General features: G+C 42.4%; 1 protein-coding gene across 8 annotated transcripts in view; it reads left to right on the top strand.

Annotated features, from left to right (window-relative positions):
* OSBPL3 (oxysterol binding protein like 3) overlaps positions 1–20,743 on the top strand; it is a 173,615-nt gene that overhangs the window by 110,003 nt on the left and 42,869 nt on the right. For 4 of the 8 annotated variants that reach the window (XM_078059380.1, XM_036097216.2, XM_078059378.1 and 1 more), the window contains 7 exons: positions 1,072–1,239; positions 1,810–1,933; positions 3,677–3,780; positions 3,990–4,082; positions 5,118–5,274; positions 15,447–15,577; positions 18,552–18,659. In XM_078059380.1, the coding sequence (XP_077915506.1) occupies positions 1,072–1,239; positions 1,810–1,933; positions 3,677–3,780; positions 3,990–4,082; positions 5,118–5,274; positions 15,447–15,577; positions 18,552–18,659 (885 nt within the window). The remainder of the gene's footprint in view (positions 1–1,071; positions 1,240–1,809; positions 1,934–3,676; positions 3,781–3,989; positions 4,083–5,117; positions 5,275–15,446; positions 15,578–18,551; positions 18,660–20,743) is intronic. The other 4 variants (XM_036097218.2, XM_078059381.1, XM_036097220.2 and 1 more) reach the window with 4 other exon arrangements.

The raw sequence follows: 20,743 nt of genomic DNA, 5'->3' as shown, positions 1-20,743 counted from the left end.
GTTGGGTGATTTTAAGCTGTCACTTCATGAGTCTCTGTTCTAATATATAGGTATCTATTGTTTTTCACTTTGAAAGTATTAATACACCCTCGTACATACAAAACCTGGACTGTAAAGAAAGATCTAGTGCATAGGTGCTTGTTATATTCTTTTTAGTACTTTTATGAACATTTGAAATACTTTATAATAAAAGTTGCTAGTTATAAACATTATTCTTCATGGAAAGTAGACACTGATAGATACTCATTTATGGTGGTGTAGGTGTGTTTGAAAAATCTTGGAAATCTCCAATAATAGTTTTTCACATTTTTTTTCTATTTCCAAGTGCAGGAGAAAAGTTTTTTAAAATAACCTTCACAGGGGCGCCTGGGTGGCTCAGTTGGTTAAGCAACTGCCTTTGGCTCAGGTCATGATCCTGGAGTCCCGGGATCGAGTCCCACATCAGGCTCCCTGCTCAGCAGGGGGTCTGCTTCTCCCTCTGACCCTCCCCCCTCTCATGCTCTCTCTCTCTCAAATAAATAAATAAAATCTTTATAAAAAAATAAATAAATAAAATAACCTTCACATTACTCAGCAATGTGTTCTTTGTCAGAGAAAATTAAGAAGGTTAAATATTTTGGGAAGAATTTACAAATTTGTTCCAGTTCAGAGAAGATTGATCTGAAAAGTCTGAATTATAAAAGAGTTTAAAAAGAAACATGGTGCTAATATTTTCAGTAAGAATAGGAAAAGTGGGGACAAGTGAATTTGGGAATGTTTTGAGGCAGGTAAATATGAATTCTAGTTTATTTGTTGTTCAATATGAGTGGTAATGTTTTGCTTTCTTAATAATAGCATGACAATTGGACCCTTTCATTGAGAGCCTAAATGAAGTTTATGAAGACCATTTTTATTCTCCATTTCCTCCTCAAACTTGTTCCTGTAGATCGCAAATGTAAACTAAGTCAATAAACTTGTATTTCTACATTTCTCCATGTGCCAACATGTGAAGAGGGTGTGTCTCAATTGAATGAAGAAATTGCTCCTTTCAGTGAGGGATGCTCTTGTTTCCCTCTTTTTAATATAATTTAGGTCAAGTCAGAAGAAGTCTTTGATGAGTGGGTATCCAAACTCCGCCACCACAGAATGTATCGTCAGAATGAAATCGCCATGTTTCCACACGAGGTTAACCACTATTTCCCAGGATCCACTGTCACAGACTCCACATCTGGGGTCTTGGACTCCCTTTCAAGTAGGAAGGTAAGAGCTTGCCAATTATGAGTCTAAAAGAAGGGGGTGGCTTTGTGCGGGGGTGTCCCAACCGGGGGGCTCCGTGTGAAGGAAGAAGGGCTCGTGGGAGGAATCTCTTTGTGCAGTTGGTCAGAACCAGGACCAGAGGAACATCTGCTGTCCCTGGGACAGTAACTGATGAACGGCCCATACGGGGGAATTTAATGGCCCTGAATGCTGCAGCCTCCCTTGACTATTTTGACTTTGGTTTTCTTTTCTGGTTGTAAATGCAGTATGCATGTTTATAGCCATAGAGGATTGCGAAATTTCCCAACATTTCTATCATGATTTTGGTATGATTATCATTTGACCGAAGAAGAAATTCAGGACAGCAGCCCCAGGCATGAGAGCATGGTATGGCCAGGCTGAGGTGACAGCCAGAGCTTAGGGTCTCTAGTAGAGTGCTCTGTAGAAGCTTCTTCCCCATTACAGGCAGACGGCTTCCATTAGCGACTGGCTCACTTTGTTGTCCTTTACCCTAACGTGTTCCCACTGGGCTCTGTTTTCATTTATAATGTGCTTTTGTCATCTGTGGAACAGCGTAGCAGTATATCAAAGCAGAGTTCGATTCAAACCGGAAGCAATTTATCATTTTCTTGTGCTGGTGAGACACGAGTTCCATTATGGTTACAATCTTCAGAGGACATGGAGAAATGCTCGAAAGGTAAAATGACTTGAAACCTCTGCTTCTTTCTGTCATGGCTCTTAGATGGCACTCGTTGAGTATTTACACCTCAGGTGAATTTCCCCGTCACTGGTCCACATTTCCACTCAGAGTTTGCTTACTGAGTTTGCAGTGGTGATGAACAAAATACGCTCTCCCTGCAGAGCTTCACGTCTTCACCTGGGTGTGCATGCAGACAGGTTTCCTTTCATATTCTTTAAGTACCCAGGTCTGAATTCCATGAGGACCTACTAAATTGCAGTCTCCATGGGTGGACTCTACACAGCTCTCTAGTTTTTTTTTTAAGTGCTAAAACTGACTCCGGTGTACATATAAGATCGGGAGTCATTGCTCACAGTGAGTGGGTGAACCAAATGGAGCTCCCCACAAAATAGGAGTTCTCTACCCTATCTGCACACTAGAATCACCAGAAGAGCATTTAAAAGGCAAGAATACCCACTCTCCACAAGAATTTCTTTAAATTGGTCTGCACTTGGGCCCCGGCATCACTGATTTTCTACAGTTTCCCAAATGACTCTGATAAGGAGTCAGGATTGAGAACTCTTCCATAAAGAAGCTCAGTGTTCTCAACTCTAATTAGCTAAGAACCACCCAGGGAACTAAAAAACAAAACAAGTCACCAGTGGGATTGGGGATGTTCTGATTTAATTATCTCAAGATGGGACTTGGACATATGGAATTTAAAGAATTTCCCCAGTTGATTTTAAAGCAGAGCCATGATTGAGAACCATGATGAGAGAAAGATGCCAGAAAGATGCCAGGTCTTGAAAAGCACATTTTCTCCTGTTGAATGCAAATACTATCACACTTGGGGCCATATAGGATTTGCCCTCCCAGTAAATGTCACGAGGGAGCTTCACTGAGCTCACACAGCTTTGGCACAGCTAGTCCTCGAAGTGCCATCTCTGGGCCAGCAGCATTGGCCTGGCCTGCAAACTTATTTGAAACGCAAGTTCTCAGATAGACCAAATCAGAAACTGTGGGTGGATCTCAATGATCTGTGGTTTAACAAGTTCTCCAGTTGATTCTAATGATGTCAAAGTTTGAGAGCCATTTGGGTCTTGCTTTCTTAGTGGAAACAGCCACCATCATCCAGTGAACAACAAATTAAGGACTATCTTCTGAGTTAGCGACCAAGGAACTGGTATGAGAACTCTTAGGTCCTCTTGGGTCAATGTGCAGATGATCATCACGATCTCATGTGGGTCCCTGATCGACAGGTATCCTTAGAGACCAATGCATCCTTCAGCTTTGTTTCATTCATTTACTTGTCTGGAGTCCTTGTAAGCAGAGAATGACACCCTGTTATTACAGTATTAGAAATAATGATGATAATGATGATAGCTGATTTACTTACTGCTGACAGAGTACCAGCACTCTAAAAGCATGCTGCCTCTGTCAACTCACAACTGTCCTATGAAGGCAGGTGTATGATTCTCTCCCTTCCCAGATGAGGAAACTAAGGCACAGAGAAGTGATATAATTGGCCCAAGATTCAGAGTTCAGGAAGGGTTCAAACAGAGGCAGTCTTATTCTCCAAATCCATGCCCTTCACCGTGACAACGTACTGCCTCTTCTGTAAAAAAGAAAGTAAAATTTCATCTCCGTACAGATGTAAATCAGGTAGTATAGATAAATTTACAAAGTAGCTGGCACTTGCCGAGGGCAAGCTGGATGCCAAGATGAGGGCTTATGAATCTTCCTTTTGCTTTTCTCCCACAGACCTGGCACACTGTCATGCCTACCTGGTGGAAATGAGCCATCTCCTACAAAGTATGGATGTCCTGCATCGGACATATTCGGCGCCTGCAATCAACGCCATCCAGGTCAGCCAGATCCCTCTGCTGTTTGCACTCCGGTGTTTTTCTGGCTTCCCTCTCTCCTCCCCAGCCTCGCACTAACAGTGGACATTGTCCGGTCTTGGTTGCTTCAGCCACATTCGAGGGGATGGAGGTGGTCACTTTGCTGTGCAGTTTTCCCCAATTGGTCTGGTAGGCCTTACTTTCTGTGCTCTCTTTCCTGTTTTGAAACAAAGGGTGGAGCTTTTGAAAGTCCCAAAAAGGAAAAAAGATCACACAGGAGGTGGCGGTCCAGAGCTATTGGCAAAGATGCTAAAGGAACGCTGCAGGTAACCATTGCTTCCTCTGCTCTCCGTGCCACGTGCTGGGGGCTGCTGGGACTCCCGATAGGATTTTCTACAGTCGTTCTCGCAAATACCCTGTGCAGAGAGAAATTCAGTCACTTGGATTTTCTGGATACTACAGTAAGCATGTAATGGAATTGGGTAAGGGGAAAATGGCATGAGGATGGAGGGAGTGCAGCCGTTTCTCGGACTTCGGTGTCCCCTTCTTTAATGCTGAGCCCACCTGCCCTCTTCCTTGCTTGTGTGTGTGCTCTGACCCACCTCTTCTGCTGCCAGTCAGTGGATTCATCATCCCTCTGAGCCCACTGGAGTCTCTGGAAACGGGACATTGTGCAGACTCTCTTTTGCCTCTTGTGTCCAACCTCCCAAACCCCCATCAGAGTTTCACTGAGCTACATTAGCCACTGACTTCCCCGGTGCACAGCTAAGCCAGAGGCTAAGATTTGCAGCTCGGCCATTGCATATTAAATTAGGACATTGTTAGGGTCAAATAAATCAGAGACTTAATGGGTAAGTCATCTGTGATACTCTTGCATACTCTTTGGTTCAAAGCACTTTATGGGTTGAATGGAAGTACTTTCCAAGTAAAGAGTGATTTGTGTACAAACATGTGAGAAGTTAGTTTTGTAGAAGCACCAGAGGCAAATTAAGGAAACGTTTTAAAACCTATCCACTGTTAACAACCTAGATGCTGGATGATTATTGCCAGGAGGAAGGAATTGAGTAGAAATGAGAAAGAGCCTGGCAGCTTTAGCTGTCATTTTCAACCTAGAGCTTTAATGCTTCTATCATTTGCAAAAGAATATGTGATTTCTCACCCATTTTTATTTCGCAAGAAGCCAGAGCAAGTTGCTGGAGAAAGTGCTTTCCTGGGGTTTCATTTATTTTCTTTTAAGTCATCACTCAGTAGAAAGATTTACCTATAAAATGTTCTTCTACAACTTTCTAATCTTAGTAACAAGTAAATAGTCTAAGCAATTTGCATCTGAAAAGAAATGTCTCCCTTTGGTGTCACTTCAGGTCCCTAAACCTTTCTCTGGCCCAATAAGACTGCATTCCTCCAATCCTAATTTGTCAACGTTAGATTTTGGAGAAGAGAAAAATTACTCTGATGGCTCTGAAACCTCGTCAGAGTTTTCTAAAATGCAAGAAGACCTGTGTCATATTGCCCATAAAGGTAAATGAGTTTTCTTTCTTCCTGATGTGTTTGATGAAAATGTCAGATGCATGTCTGGGTATGGGATGCCCTTGGAGAGGGGATCTTAGTTGGTTCATTTTCTGCTCTATTAGGATTTGGTGCAATCTAATTTTTATTTTATTTCCCTGGTAGTAGGGAGGGTATTGACAAGAAGTTTCTTTTTTAAGCCCTTAGGGGAGATGGTGAGAGCATTAGGTATTCTTTAACTCACATGCTGCTGGTGGCGGTATAGATTGGTGCTTTTCTGGAGAGCAATATGACATTATGTTTTGAGTTTAAAAAAAGAAATCTGCCTATCCAGCAATTCCACTTTGAAGAATTCATTTGTAGAAATTAATTTAAAATTTATCCAAATAAAGATATCTCTTGCAGCATTGTTTATCATATCAAAAACTAGTCATAGATGTGCAACATCATTAGCCATTAGGGAACTGCAAGTTAAAGCCAGGATGAGGTATTACTGTACCCCTATTATAGCTCCACAAAGATACAAATGCTGGTGAGGACATGGAGAAACTGGGTGCCTCATATATTGCTGGTGGCAATGCAAGACGGTACAGGCACTCTGGACAATGGTTTGGCAGTTTTATAGAAAACTAAACATCACTTACCATAGAACTCAACATTCACATTCCTGGCCATTTATCCCAGAGAAATGTGAACTTAAGTCTACACAGAAACCTATACATACATGTTCAGAGCAGCTTTATTTGTATTAGCCAAAAATTGGAACAAACCAAATGTCTTTCAACAGGTGCATGATTAAACAAACTGTGGGACATCCCTACAATGGAGTACAGCTCAACAATAAAAAGGAACAAATACTCATATGCATAGCTGCTTGGGTGGATCTCAAGGACATTATGATGAGTGAAAATAGCCAGTTTCAAAAGGTTGCGTAGTGTATGATTCCACTTATTAATACTTTTGAAGTGATAAATGATAGAAATAGAGAAGAGATTAGTGGTTGCCAGGGCTTAGGGAAAGGGGAAAAATATGGGTGTGATTATGAAGCGGTAGCAGGAGGGATCTTGATGGTAATGGAAAGTTCTGTATCCTGATTATGGTGGTGGTCCCATGAATCTACACATGTGATAAAATTGCAAATAAAATATATTTACACACATACACACAAATGAGAGCACATAAAACTGGTGACATCTGCAGGAGCGCTGTGGATTAGGCCAATGTCAGTTTCCTGGTTTTGATACTGTAGCATAGGTCTATAAGATGTTACCGCTGTGGGAAACTGGGTGTAGGGTACCCAGGTCTTCTCTGTACTGTTTTTGCAACTTCTTGTGAATCTATAATGATTTCGAAATAGAAAGTTGTTTTTTTTTTTAAATGGACATAACCTAAATGCCCAACAATAGGGAAATTGGATTTTTTAATGCAATATAATTATGTGATAGAATAATCAACAGCACAATAATAAAAATATGGAGCACATAGCTATGAGGTCAGGTATTCACTAAGCACTTTATATGCACTGTTCCATTTCATTCTAGCAGCAACGTGTGGAGCAGATATTATTGTAATCTTCATTGCACAGATAAGAAAGCTGAGGCTTGAAGAAGCTGAAGAGCTTCCTGAATAAGAAAGTGGTAGAAAGTGGCCCACCTGAGACTTGAATCCCAACCTGCCCGGCCCAGTCTGGTGTCTCACCACCCTTACCGAGGGGATGGCCAGGGCTACTTTTCTAGACACAGAAAGATGTTCACAACATACCACTGAGTAAAAATACAGGTCTCAAAACAATGTATAGGTATGATCCTGTCTGTTCAGAAAAAATAAACTATATAAATCTGGCAGATATAGGTGTACTAAAAAGTCTGGAAGGATCTACACCAGCATTTTAGTGATGGAGGCTGGAGTTGTAAGTGCTTATTATCTTCTTACTGCTTGTCTTTTTAAAAAAATGTGGTATATTTATCATTTTTTTAAAAGGGCAAATGGGTTTAAAAGTTTTAAATGGGAGGGCAGTGGGGTGCCTCAGTGGCTTAGTCGGTTAAGTGGCAGACTCTTGATTTCGGCTCAGGTCATGATTTTGGGATCATGAGATCGAGCCCCGCGTCGGGCTCCAAGTTGGGTGTGGAGCCTGCTTAAAACTTTCCCTCTCCCTCTGCCGCTCCCCTCCTTAAAATTTTTTTTAAAAATGGGAGGGCAATGCTTGAAGTGAGAGGAAGGAAGATACTGGCTCTGCTGCTTTATTCTCCTGGCCCCGTGTTTTTCTCCCATGACATTATTGATTCTTTCAGCTCCCGTTTCCCTTACACCCCGCAAACATAAAACATGTTGGTTATGAGGAAACCATTTCATGTTCTTTACAAATCCCAACCTCAATCAAACTCGTGTTCTAGTTGCTGTCAGAACTTTGTCAGTGTTTGCAATGCGGTTGTAGGATGAGTCTGTAAGAGGGGAAGGATTACCTGCCCCGCCCAAAGCTCTTCACGCAGGCCCTTGTGTGTTCTCTAGTATTAAAGGATCGGTTGCAATCAGGGCATTGCATTTTAGGCTTTGTGGGAGGAAATCCCTGAAAAAGAGACCAACTTTTTAATAACACGAGCTGTCGGGGCACCTGGGTGGCCCAGTCAGTTAAGCGTCTGACTCTTGGTGTCAGCTCAGGTGGTGAGGCTGCGTTGGGCTTGCACTCGGCGTGGAGTCTGCTGGAGATTCTCTCTCCCTCTGCCCCTCCCGCTCGTGCTCTCTCTCGCTCAAATAAATAAATAGATCTTTAAAAAAAAACAAAAACAAAAACCCACGAACTGTCTTTTTACGAATGAGAAGATAATGCATCCCCGCAGCAGGGCTGTCCTGAATTTTGTCACTGAAGAAGCTGCTCCCTCAGCAGAGAGAGGTTGCCGTGAGGAGTCAGGCCACGGATACCGTCCTTCCGCAGAGGGCTCAGCCTCGTGGCCCGTCTGAAGTGGGCTGCGGCCAGCTGTTTTGCCTTTCAGGCTTTGTTACACCAAGCTGGCTGCAGAGACTGCCACATGCCTAGACGAGGTCTCGATTTGTGCTCCGGGAAAGGTCCAGGTGCACTTATTCAACAACAACAGCTTTTGCCCCGTGGGCTTAGGGCCTCGAATCGCACAGGGAGCCTAACCGTCTGTGTTTCACTGCTGTGGATTTCAAGTACACTCGTGCAGACTGACAGATCTCTGGGAGTCCCTTTCACACAGGCTGTGACTCAGAGGCCTCGTGGAATGGAGACACTTCCCAGGTTTGTCCTCAGTCCTGCGAGCTTGCACGCTTTCTCACTTCCATACAGTCAAACTCAAAGCATCTTGACCTTTCCTTTCTTCCCGTGTGGGCCTGACCTGGTCACGGACAGTTTGTATGGTACTTTCTTGACTGTATGACTAATCTATCAACTGTGATTCCAGGGCAGGCGAACTAAATGTAGGAATTCCACTAATGTTGTAACATAGTCTGTGTTACCTGCTTTTTCTTTAATTTGTTAAATGCATCTCAGTGCTCTCTGTTTTGTAGAAGATTAGATCAAAGGGTGGACCACCAATATATACCCATCATAGGTGAAAAAGTCCTTCTTATATATTATAAATGGAATTTGATTTTTATGGCATATCATTGAAATAATTTTCATTGGTTCGTGTGTCTGGCTTTGAGCATATGTTGACACACATATAAGTAAGCAGAGAACAAAATGTACTAAAACTTAAAAGCCATTAAGGAATTTACATTGCATATATTAACTTTTACATTTCTCCAAATATATTCACGGAACACTTTGCCCATAAAATGCTTTTAAAAACAAAAGAATTCCATGGTTAAAAATGTTTGGAAAACACTGCTGACTATGGTCCCCTTTGAACTTACACAAGAATAGTAAATATTAAAGGCCCTGAGAAGTCCTGCAGCAGAGAAGTCTGTTAGTTTTGTTTAAGTCAGTGATTTTCAATGTATTTGGAAATCTTTCCCTCACTTCCCCAGTAGCTGTTGACACCCAGGAACTAAAGTTCTTGAGAAACATAATGCAGGAAACACAGTAAATAATAAGCCTTTATGGAGCTAACCCTCTATACCATCTGAATCAGAAGATAGGCATTCATTCTAAGCCACTCTGTTATGACTAGCTGTGGAATTTTCATCTCAGCCAGTTAACTTCTCTGGGCCTCAGTTGCCTCATCTGTTAAATGGCCTAAAGTAGTTCTCCTGACTTTTGGGTCTCAAATTCTGTAACTATTTTCTATGATTGGTTATTTTGTTCTGAATAGAATTCATGCTGTTGCTTACTGTTACAAGAAGGTTTTATGAGACAGTGTTCTATTCTTAGCTGAAATAGAAATGACTGATTATGGTGAGCAGTTGTAGGATAGGAGAGCAAGGACTAGGATAGGACCAGGGTCCTCTGGAAGTGGGGCATTTATGTTCTACTTTGGAAAGAAAACAAGGTTAGGTTTAATGATACTTTCCTAAAAGTATTTTCAGAGAGGGAAAGCCTCATTTACAAATGAAGAGATTAAAAGTAGAACAAAATTAAACTGTATTCCATTATTTAGCATTCTTTTGTTTTTGATTCTTTTCCTGTGTTGAGTCTTAATTGTTGAAGGATCATTTTCTGAACTCTTTTGAGTTTCTGGAAGCATTGGATAAAAAACCAAGCATGTCACGGTGCCATCATTTTCATAGATTAAAAGCTAGAAGATATACAGAATTTAAAGAAAAGCCAGATCATTTATCAAGCATAATTTCGAATTCAGCATAAGAATAGGCTGAGCACTTACATTTATGTAAATTATCTGGAAATAAGTAGGACCATTTAATCAAATTACCTAATGTATCTAAGTGAAAGAACCATTTGGATAGAGTATCAGAAAGTATTTTAAAACCATGGATATCTTGTGAGGTTTGAAAATTAGAGGAAGCAGATTACAGAAGATCAAACCACCCGAGATATTTTAGATATGTTATCATTTCAAAGAAAATTCACCAAAATATGCTTTTCATTAAAAAGAGGGAAAGAAAGGGATGCCTGGGTGGCTCAGTCAGTTAAGCATCTGCCTTCAGCTCAGGTCATGATCCCAGGGTCCTGGGATCGAGCCCCACTTCGGGCTTCTTGCTCAGCAGGGAGCCTGCTTCTCCCTCTGCCTGCCGCTCCCCTGCTTGTGCTCTCTCTCTCTCTGACAAATAAATAAAATCTTAAAAAAAAAAAAAAAAGAGGGAAAGAAAAATAATGAGTCCTACAGTGGGTTGGGCACTATACGGTAGTATGTTTTCTCACTGTTTCCTTAAAGCACTCACGAGATACAGGCATTATCCACACATACAGATGTGGAAACCGAGGATTTGTCCAAAATCTAAATGGCAACCAAGTGGTAGAAGTAGGATTTTGGTTCACATTTGCCTTATTACAAAATGTCTTTCCCTTCTACCAGACTGCCTCCGTAGAAGTGATGTCTTTGGTATTCATAACTGTCTTCCCCCCGACCTTATTCTTTCGTGATGCCGAGATACTGCTAGAAAAGGAGCGCATTAAACAGTAGAGCTAAGGTAGATTAAGAGTACAGGTGTCCTTCAGTACCAAACGTGCTAACTATACTCTCACCATCTAACTCAATAGAAGAATACCGCAGAAGCCTGTGGAAACGGGAAAGGTAGTGGTCCAAGAGTCAGTTGTATGAGGCGTATGGCATTCCATTCTGCCAGAACTCAACCTGCATCCTGCTGTCTTAGTACAGTGGGAGGGTTTGAGAAATGGCTGAGGACAGTCTGGGAAAGATGAGTAAACAGAGATGCCATGATTGCCTTTCCATATTTGAACACCGCATGAACGGAGAGGTAGTTCTGTTTGCCAGTGAAGAGACACTGAGGGAAATTTCCACTTGGGAACAGGAGGTCTTCCTTCCCTGCAGCAGAGTCTAGGGGCAGAGCGGACTGCTTTAGGAGACAGCAAATGCTCTGAGAAACATGGTCCAAAAACCACAGGCAAGGAAGTTTAGAGGCAGAGAAGAGTTGGTCATTCTGTATGGTGGGTGGCTAGGTGATCTTTGGAGTTCTTTGTAGCTCTGAGCATTGAAGACTTTCTATGTGGTTTTATTTGTTTTCAGATACCCATAGATGTGATACATTCACTTGGATCTTTCTATTTTTGTAAGTTTTTTTTTTTTTTTTCCCCTAGCATCAGGTTAGAAATTAGTAAGAAAACATTCTGTCACAAAGAATATTCCTCACCTCTGGGATCCTGTGTCTTTTTTTTTTTTTTTTTTTTAAGATTTTATTTATTTATTTGAGAGAGAGAGAATGAGAGACAGAGAGCATGAGAGGGAGGAGGGTCAGAGGGAGGAGCAGACTCCCTGCAGAGCAGTGAGCCTGATGCGGGACTCGATCCCGGGACTACAGGATCATGACCTGAGCCGAAGGCAGTCGCTTAACCAACTGAGCCACCCAGGCGCCCTGGGATCCTGTGTCTTTAACAGTTAATATAAATATAGTCTCCCACGAGCAGCCCCTAACAATCGTTCTGTGTGTGCTGGGTCACTAGGCCGCTGTGAATGACTATTTTAATGTCCTCTGAGTGGGCCTCACCAGTCATTTAAGAAATTCAGTGCATGGCGGGCACCTGGGTGGCTCAGTCATCAAGCGTCTGCCTTCGGCTCAGGTCATGATCCCAGGGTCCTGGGATCGAGTCCCACATCGGGCTCCCTGCTCGGCAGGAAGCCTGCTTCTCCCTCTCCCACTCGCCCTGCTTGTGTTCCTGCTCTCGCTATCTCTCTCTCTGTCAAATAAATAAATAAAATCTTTAAAAAAAAAAAAAAATTCAGTGCATGGCGATCTTTTGTCAGATGGTTTAGGAAGCACTTTACAGATGAAAAATAAATATAGTGACTATATGAGTTTCTTTCTGCTTATTTTATGCCCACCGCAGCATTGTCAGTTCTCCATTTTGAACCAAGGAATGTATATTCTGCCAATTTTAAATGGAATCTTCCCATCAGGTTGAAGGCCTTGCTTTACTGCAGGCTGTCTGAAGGCCAGAGGAATTGATCTGGTCAAGTGGCAGCCAGCTGAGCACCACATTTACTTAATCTAAAGCAATAAACTAACAGTGAAAAAAATTTTTTTTCTTTTGTAACAGTGTAAAGTGACAGATGTTCACTAGACTTATTGTGGTGATCATTTTGCAGTGGATACAGATACCAAATCATTACGGTAGACACCAAAACTCATGTAAGGTTAATGTCAATTATACCTCCATTTAAAAAAGAGAAAAAATTGAATTGTAATAGCAAATTAAGGAAACTTATACCAAAAGACCAAAAAACCCCAAAAAACCCATGGCAGTGAAGAGGTATTCCTCCCAGGACCCACTCAGATGGGTATCCGACCAAGTGTGTGTTTTAGGGGGGGTGCCTATCTAATAGGATGTAAAATGTTAATTGTGGGGCTCGTTGCCCCCCAGCTGAGGCTGTTCTTCCACTGTTGAACAGATTCCGGTCAGTCCCTCACTCATAGACCCTGTACCCTGCACGCAGTTATTAACAAGTGCTGTTCTGGCAAGAGACCAAAGTACTCTCCTGAAACTGGTGCCCGGATTTCAAGTCCCCACCACTTTCACCCTCTTGTGTTGCTTTTATCACCATCACTATTATTATGGCAGCAACACTTACTATTTATTATATGCTATCCATGGGGTTAAGTGCTATCCCCGCATTACTGTCTTTAATCCCCATCACCATCTTATAAAGTAAACGCTATCATGACCGCCATTTACAAATGAGGAAAGGGGAGTTCAGGTACAGCATGTGTTTGTCAGGGTCATGCAGTGACTGAGTGATAGAGCTGGAAAGAATCCAGGGCTAGGTCGGAGTCCACACTGTTGGTCACTCTGTTGTGCTGCCCATTATTTTGCTCGATGGAATTGTTTAAATCAAAGAGCTAAGTGCGTTCCATAGATATTGTTAGAAAATTTTTAGTACCTGTTTGCCTTTAGTACCTATTTACCCTGTCTTCTGTTGACAGAAGGGAAGAAATGAATTGTACTTAATAAACTAAGGAAACTGTGTGTGTGTGTGTGTGTGTGTGTGTTGTGTTTAAACAAATTGCTTATTTATATGATGACTTTACAAAGATGGTCTAAATCCATCACGGAACACCACGACCTCAGACAAGTTCAGCAACAACTTATGGCGAGGTGCAGTTGTCCTTGTGACTGTGGAAATGAGGGAAGTGAGTCGATTATGCGTATTTAGTTTCTGCGATACTAAATCGGCCAACCTTGAATGACAGCGCCTCCAAAAATGCAGCCTTGTGGAATTCAGTAATATGCCAGGCCATCTGAGAAGAAGTATGTCTCTGCCTCTTCCTTCTTCCTACCTTTCTAAAACAAAATGTAATAAAGGAGACTGGAAAGATAATGTTCAAATGTGATATCCATGATCAGTAAGTTAGATGGCATTTCCCCATTCTTAGGAGATAACTCATACAAATGTGATCCAAATTTGATGAATTTTTTGCCGTATGTGTTAGCGGGCTTTAAAAACTTTAATTCTGGCATCTGAATGCCTAGCAGTGCTAAGCTCTCATGTACCTGAGGGCTCACTAAAGTGAACAGAGTAGCTGAATGCCAAGTTTAGAGCTTGGGGATTCTGGATCAAGCAGCTGCAAGACTAACAAGAGTGTAGGCAACACCCTAAAATAATTTCAAATTTACAGAGAAGTTGCAAGAATAATACAAAGAACAGCCATATATCCTTTACCCAAATTCATCATTTTTAATATCTTGCTACATATATCTTACCTCTTTCTCCACATACGCTGTATGTGCGCACACACACGTGTTTATTTTTCTGAACCGTGTGAGAGTAGGGATCATACATCATGTCTTTTTTTTATGCCTTTATACTGTAGTATCTATTTCCTAAGAATAGGGATAGTCTGTTACTTAACCATAGTGTAGTTATGAAATTCAAGAAATTTAACGTTGAAGCATGGCTTTCATCTCTCCTGTTTTCCATTTTTAGATGTTGTCAGTAGTTCCAATAATGTCCTTTGATAGCACTTTTCCCCTTCAGTCCAGGATCGAGCCTATGATCACATTTTAATTGTCATATCTCTTCAGTTTCTTGCAATTGGGAGCAGTTCCTCAGCCTTTCTTTTTCTTTGATGAAATTGATGCTTTTGAAGGATACAGGTCAATTTTTAAATAGAAGATGTTCCTCACTTTGCAGTGACCTATCCCTGGCTGGTGTACAACACAAGGGAAGGTGTATCTTTTTCAGGATATTACACCTGGAGGCACACAAAGTCCATCTGAGCCTCACTGGTGATTAATTTTGGTCACCTGGTTAAGGTGCTATCTAGTTTCTTGGTTTCGAGTTTCATGACTCCCCAGCAACCATTGAGCTTTGTTTTCAAGCAGTTTCAGTCTTTGGGGATACAAACAAAACTAAATGTTGATAATTGAGAAATCAGAAGTATCTTTTCAAGTGTCAAAATATCTTGACAAGTCATAAATTCCTAGAATTGTATAGTGGATAGGGCGTTTAGAATTGAAAAATGTGTATGCTAGGGGCGCCTGGGTGGCTCAGTCGTTAAGCGCCTGCCTTCGGCTCAGGTCATGATCCCAGGGTCCTGGGATCGAGCCCCGCATTGGGCTCCCTGCTCCACGGGAAGCCTGCTTCTCCCTCTCCCACTCCCCCTGCTTGTGTTCCCTCTCTCACTTTGTCTCTCTCTGTCAAATAAATAAATAAAATCTTAAAAAAAAAAAGGAAAAAAATGTGTATGCTGTTAAATTTTGTAATAGACTTTTTCAGAGCAGTTTTAGGTTTATAGCAAAATGGAGCAGAAAGTACAGAGTTCCATATAACCCTACCCCACCCACACACACACAACATCCCCCACTGTCAACATCCCACCAGCGTGGTCCATTTGTTTTAATCAGTGAACCTACAACAAAGCATCATTATCATCCAGAGTCCATAGTTTCAGTTAGGGTTCACTCTTGGTGTTGTACCTTCCAGATGTGTTTTTTAGAAGTCAATTTAGAGTGTCCATTTGCTGTACTCTTCAGTTCACTATTCAGGGCTGTTACTTTTCTAAATTCCTTTATAAGAAATACGTGTCTCTGTATCTTGTGTTTAATTATGCCTCTTCCTTTACTCGTTTTTATAATGATTATATCTTTCTAGTTTACTTCACTTTAAGGTCAGCTTTTAATACCATATCAACAGAGCGAGAGAAGCTGAAGGAGCTGATGGAACAGGATGTCTCCTCCTCCCCCTCTGCCCAGGTCATCGGCCTGAAACACGCCCTGTCATCCGTAAGTTGCATGTCTGTGTCACAGAAATGCCCGACCACCTGGCCATGCTCATGAATTTTTTATATTTTCCGACTCCATGGTTGTGTTGAAAATTCATGAGAAAACCCAACAAATTATCCAAATTCTATTTTAACCTTGTATCGGATCTGCTAATTCTGAACAGCAAAACTGAGCCTACCTCCAATCTTAGTAACTCGTATTTCATGGAGCATTAGATACCTTAAGTTTGGTTTCCTACCATTTATCTTGATTTTTCTGTTTCTGTAAAGCGTTTATTGTGTGTTTGTGTGGGTCTTCCAGATATTTGTTTCTCATTACAAAATCCAAGGTTTGGAGGTTCCTGTACTTCTCGAGCTTAGAGTGACTTTGCAAGTGACAGGTAGCAGAAGGCAACTTTAAATTCACTCATCTTCTCTGCTGCCCAGCAGTGATCCTGCTTACCACTCTTTCAAAGTTATTTGGAAGTGATTTGATTTGGTAAGATAAAACTTTTAGCTGCCTTTTCCTGCATGGGCACAGAGAGGTGAGTCATAAGGAATGTCAGATAATCATTGCGTTTTCATCACAACAGAAACATCAGGCTCCAGCCTCAAGTCAGCCCTTCTGTTATTCACTCTCTCTCTACATTTTCCCCTTGATTTCAGTTGGGCTCCATTCAGGCGCAGTGTCCTAGGACTCTACCTTGAACGGCTGGTGTTGTCTGGTTACTCACTCTGTATCTATCGAAAAGCTGGCGGGTTTTAAAAATAACATACTTATTATGTCATTTGTATTTATTTTACTTATTTATATATTTCTTTTATTTTTATTTTATTATGTTATTTCATTATGCCCCTAGTCTTTGCTTGTCCTTTCGAATCCCTAGTACAAATAGAGAGTGTGCGCACATGGGAAATTACCAGCTGAAGCAATACCAAACTTTTTGTTTAGGGTTAAGTTGGGGAGATGAATTTTAGGATCTTGTTTTCAGGAGCTAATTCAGGCTTTGAGAGAACTAGAAAATATCTGTTCATCTTTCCGATTCCTCATGTTACTGAGAAAAGTAAAGTAATGATTTTGGTGTGACCGTAATGGGAAACACATTACCAGTCGTGCATAGTTGTTGTTGAAGAATACTTAGGAATATTTCCTCACTTGGCGTTCCAAGTATGTTATCTTTGAAAGAAATAAAAAATAATGTGGACTTACTCCACGGAAAGGGTCTTAATGTCATTCACCCTGAGGAACTCTGGGTTTTCTAAGGTCAGAGAGAGAAACACCCCTTTTGGATTGCAGTGGACAGCCAGCTGCACACTGGGAGCTATTTGGGTTTGAGAGAAGAGAGGTGTGGTTTTGTTTTGTTGTGTTTTGTTTTTAAGTTTATTTTTTAGTGCTACAGAGCATTTCTTTGTTCCCAGTAGGTTGACTTTTAGTACTTTCAGAAGGTACCTCTGATGGGCTTCCCCAGCCCCTCTCAGAGCGGTCTTCCTGTCTCCCGCCCTCCTCCCTTGGGAGGTCTGGCCTCATCTTCTTAGTCGGCTTGTCTGGTAGAGGACATGGTATCCTAGGCCAGAGCTGTTACCCTTCTAAGGAATTTACTTTCTCCCATGTTCAGGATTTTGGAAACTTAAGATATAACAAAATGATCCTTTCTTTCCTCTTTTTGGCTTGGATTCTGGATTAGATTCAAAGCTTGTTTTTTAAAAATAACATTTTTAGTGTCCTCCCAGGGCTATCAGAATGCATATGTTTGTGCTGTATATGCAGTCTTGGCATTCTTCTTTCTTCTGCCTGTGGCTTACAAAGGAAAGAGAAGCTGCTAAAATAACACATTTTTTTAGGCCATACTAAGAGTCTAACACTGGTATAGATTCTAGCCACTGACTGATGCTAAGATGCCAGCAAAATGTTGGTCAGAAAAAAGTGAGTACCCCATAGAGATTGTTACATGTACTTGTGTGTATTAAGAACATTTACTCAGTGTTTCCTAAATGATCCTCAAGAATTTCCAAATAACCCATTCCATTCCTGGGTATTAAAAAATAAAACCAACATCCTGTTTGAGATCCAGGCAGTAGATCCTTCAGTGCCACATCCTTCTATGATCTCAGCAGGTAGGCCCTGGGGCACTAATGGATGGGAAAGGCTCTGAGCTTCTTGGAAGAGAGCCTGATAGACAGACAGGACAGATCTGTGTGCAAGCACCTGGAGAGCTGACTGTGGGAGTGTCTGGGGGGACAATCAGGCACACTTGTCCTTTTCCAAAGACAGATCATTTGGAAACATCTTCCTTTACCTTCAATCTGGTTCCTTCCCATTTGGGAGGTTGGGATAGGGAATCTGACCTGCCCGGGGGTGGGTTTACATGTGTCCAGTTCCCTCCCCCCAATTCCCAGGGCCCTAGTCCTTAGCCTTTATCCAGGTAAGTGAAAGTATGTCGTTGTTGTTTTCAATTAAATGTCTTAGTCATGAAGAATGAATAAAACAATCATCACCTATATTGGGAAATAATAAAATTAATCCTCCACAAAATCCTAATTCTAAGCACACTTCCTAAGATCCAGTTCAACTGGTATGAAAATTAAATAACATTAAAAGATGTCCAATCATAAGGGGTGGGAGAAGCATCCTCTTTAAAGATGAGAGAAGCATGGGGTCATAGGGAGGGAGCTGGGGAGGGAGGGCCATGAAACCACTAGCCTAGTAAGAGCTGAAGGTGTTGGTGATTTCCTTCCCCACTGAAAGGAAATCCTCGCCAGCCCCTTCTTCCATCCCCAGAAGTGAGACCAGAGAAGGGACATCACTTCCAAAGTTCGGTGTCTTTGATCTCCCTGGCATCTCAGAACCATATCCTGTCGGATAACATTCAAGAAAAAAGGTCCAGGAAGTGCCCTCCTCAGGCACTTCCCACAGGACCGTCCCCCTGGGCCCACTGCTGTGCTTTTCTGATACATCCATTTATTAACAGAGCCCCACTATTTTTAACATGTTCCAGGCCCTAGCACAAAACACAGACCTTAAAGAACGCTTACGCAGAATCCATGCTGAGTCTCTGCTCCTCGATTCCCCCGCTGCTGCCAAGTCGGGTGACAGTCTGGCAGAGGTGGGTAAGGCTTCTCGTCTGGGAATGTTTCCACGACCGCCACCCCCTCACCTGACACCCTCTGTCCAGTCCCTCTGCCCCTGTTTCCCCCTCGGGAGTGGGGAGTGGTGCTCACAAGTCTGCCCGCCCCCCCCCCCCAGCTGCTGCAGGGTCTGAGCCGCCTGCCAGCCCCCCAAAGCTTTCCTGAGTATGCGCTAACTGCATTGGTAAACTGCTCCCCCCCTCAGAAGTCTTCTTCCCTTTGTATTTCTTTACCCCCTTTCCTCCTAAGTATCACCTTTTCACTAGTTATTACTAGAGTCGGAATGCAGAGAGACAAACATTTTCTCCTGTTACTTCTGAAGAGGCCTCATTTTCTCTGCCCTGTGGTATCCCAAGTTGCCCCCTCTGTGACATCCCCTTCCCCCTTTCTTTGTGACCGGTACCTTCTTCTCCTGTGATTTTTTTTTTTCTCTTTTAAAAAGCACAGCTGTACCCTGTGAAGGAAAAAATACTGTATTACAATTGAAGTGTCTTGGTCAACTAATAATATGTTAAAATGTCTTTTCTCAAAACTCAGGATGTTTATACAAAATGTTCCTTGCGTGTGTTTAAAATGAGAAACTGCAGAAAAGATACAAGTGGATTACTCAGAAAATAAGTAGAAAAGAATAATAAAGAATAATAAGGCTTCAAACCTGTTTTTAGCTATCGTATGTCTCAGATATGCTATATTTTTCATTAACGAACTTATTAGACTGAGAGCACTTAAAATAAAAAGAAGGAAGGTACTATACAAGGGGTGTGTGTGTGTGTGTGTGTGTGTGTGTGTGAATTTTATTAAAAGGAGTTTCTAATATTGAAGCTGAATCCCTCTTCCTCCTTCTCCTGTCCTCAAAGAAAACAAACCCCCCACACAGTACTTCAGTCCGTGGGAAGCCACGTGTTCAGGCAAAGAGGAGGCTAGCGGCTGAAATCGATCAGCACCCGGGGCGAGGCCTGGGCATCTGCAGCCACGGGGACCACGGGCTCGGCCACATGCCAAGGGGACCCTGTTCTCCTGACGAGGGACCTACGCTGTCTCTGCAGAGGCTCCCAGGCTGCTGTTACTTCTGAGACGTGTCGGAAGTTGAGCATGACATTTCTCCACACACTCACTCCCCACCACGAGATCTTTTCAGTCATTTTAGCCCAGACCTAAACTGAATCATCTTTAAAGCTGAGCACCTGAACATTACCAGGGTGACCTTCATTTTAGGCCTGGGCAGGGAAGTGTGCAAGGTTGCTGGAGCAGGGCGCAGGCACTCCGCGCCATCACTCAGTGTTGGTGGCTGCCAGACGCCGTGGCGTTCCGTGGGGTTTCTTGTCTCTTGTGAGGCAGTGCTTACCTTCTAAGTAGTACTGCCACCTGATTATATCTATCTGTTTAAGCAAGCTGACCCCTCATTTATGGTTCTGTGTATTGATGCTTAGTGTGTATACTTGGGGCTATTTGCATTTTGGAAAGGAAGCCAGAATCACAAGTCTTTACAATGTATGCTTTTATTTTATTTTTTTTTAAAGATTTTATTTATTTATTTGACAGAGATCACAAGAGTGGCAGGCAGAGGGAGAGGGAGAAGCAGACTCCCCGCTGAGCAGGGAGCCCGATGCGGGGCTCGATCCCAGGACCCTGGGATCATGACCGGCGCCGAAGGCAGACGCTTAACCGACTGAACCCCCCAGGCGCCCCTTAACAATGCATGTTTTCAAACCGATCTCACAAGGAATGTACCTGAAGGCTCAAATGTCCTTGAGGAGGGGCAAGTAGTATCCCCCACATTCACACTTTCCAAAACAACCTTCTGGAGTCCTGCTGATGGAGTGTTCTCCTTGCTGTTTCCTCTTTCAGTGATTTTCTGTTCTCCTTGTCTTATCCTGCTTTTCACTGAGTGACTCAGGCTCCCTTTCCCAGAAAGGGAAAAGCCATTCTTGTCTTCAGGAAACCAGAGAGTGAGTGGAAGTGGCCGCCCCAGAGCCTAAAAATTCCATTCCCGTTTATTTTTCTTGGGTGGCTCACAGACACCCCAGGCATTCTGTCAGGGAATGACAGTCCCCACAGTGGG

The sequence above is a fragment of the Halichoerus grypus genome, chromosome 12 (genome assembly GCF_964656455.1).
Source record: "Halichoerus grypus chromosome 12, mHalGry1.hap1.1, whole genome shotgun sequence".
Classification (NCBI taxonomy): Eukaryota; Metazoa; Chordata; class Mammalia; order Carnivora; family Phocidae; genus Halichoerus; species Halichoerus grypus.
The sequence above is the reverse complement of the archived record's forward strand: the minus strand, read 5'-3'. Positions and strand labels throughout refer to the sequence as shown.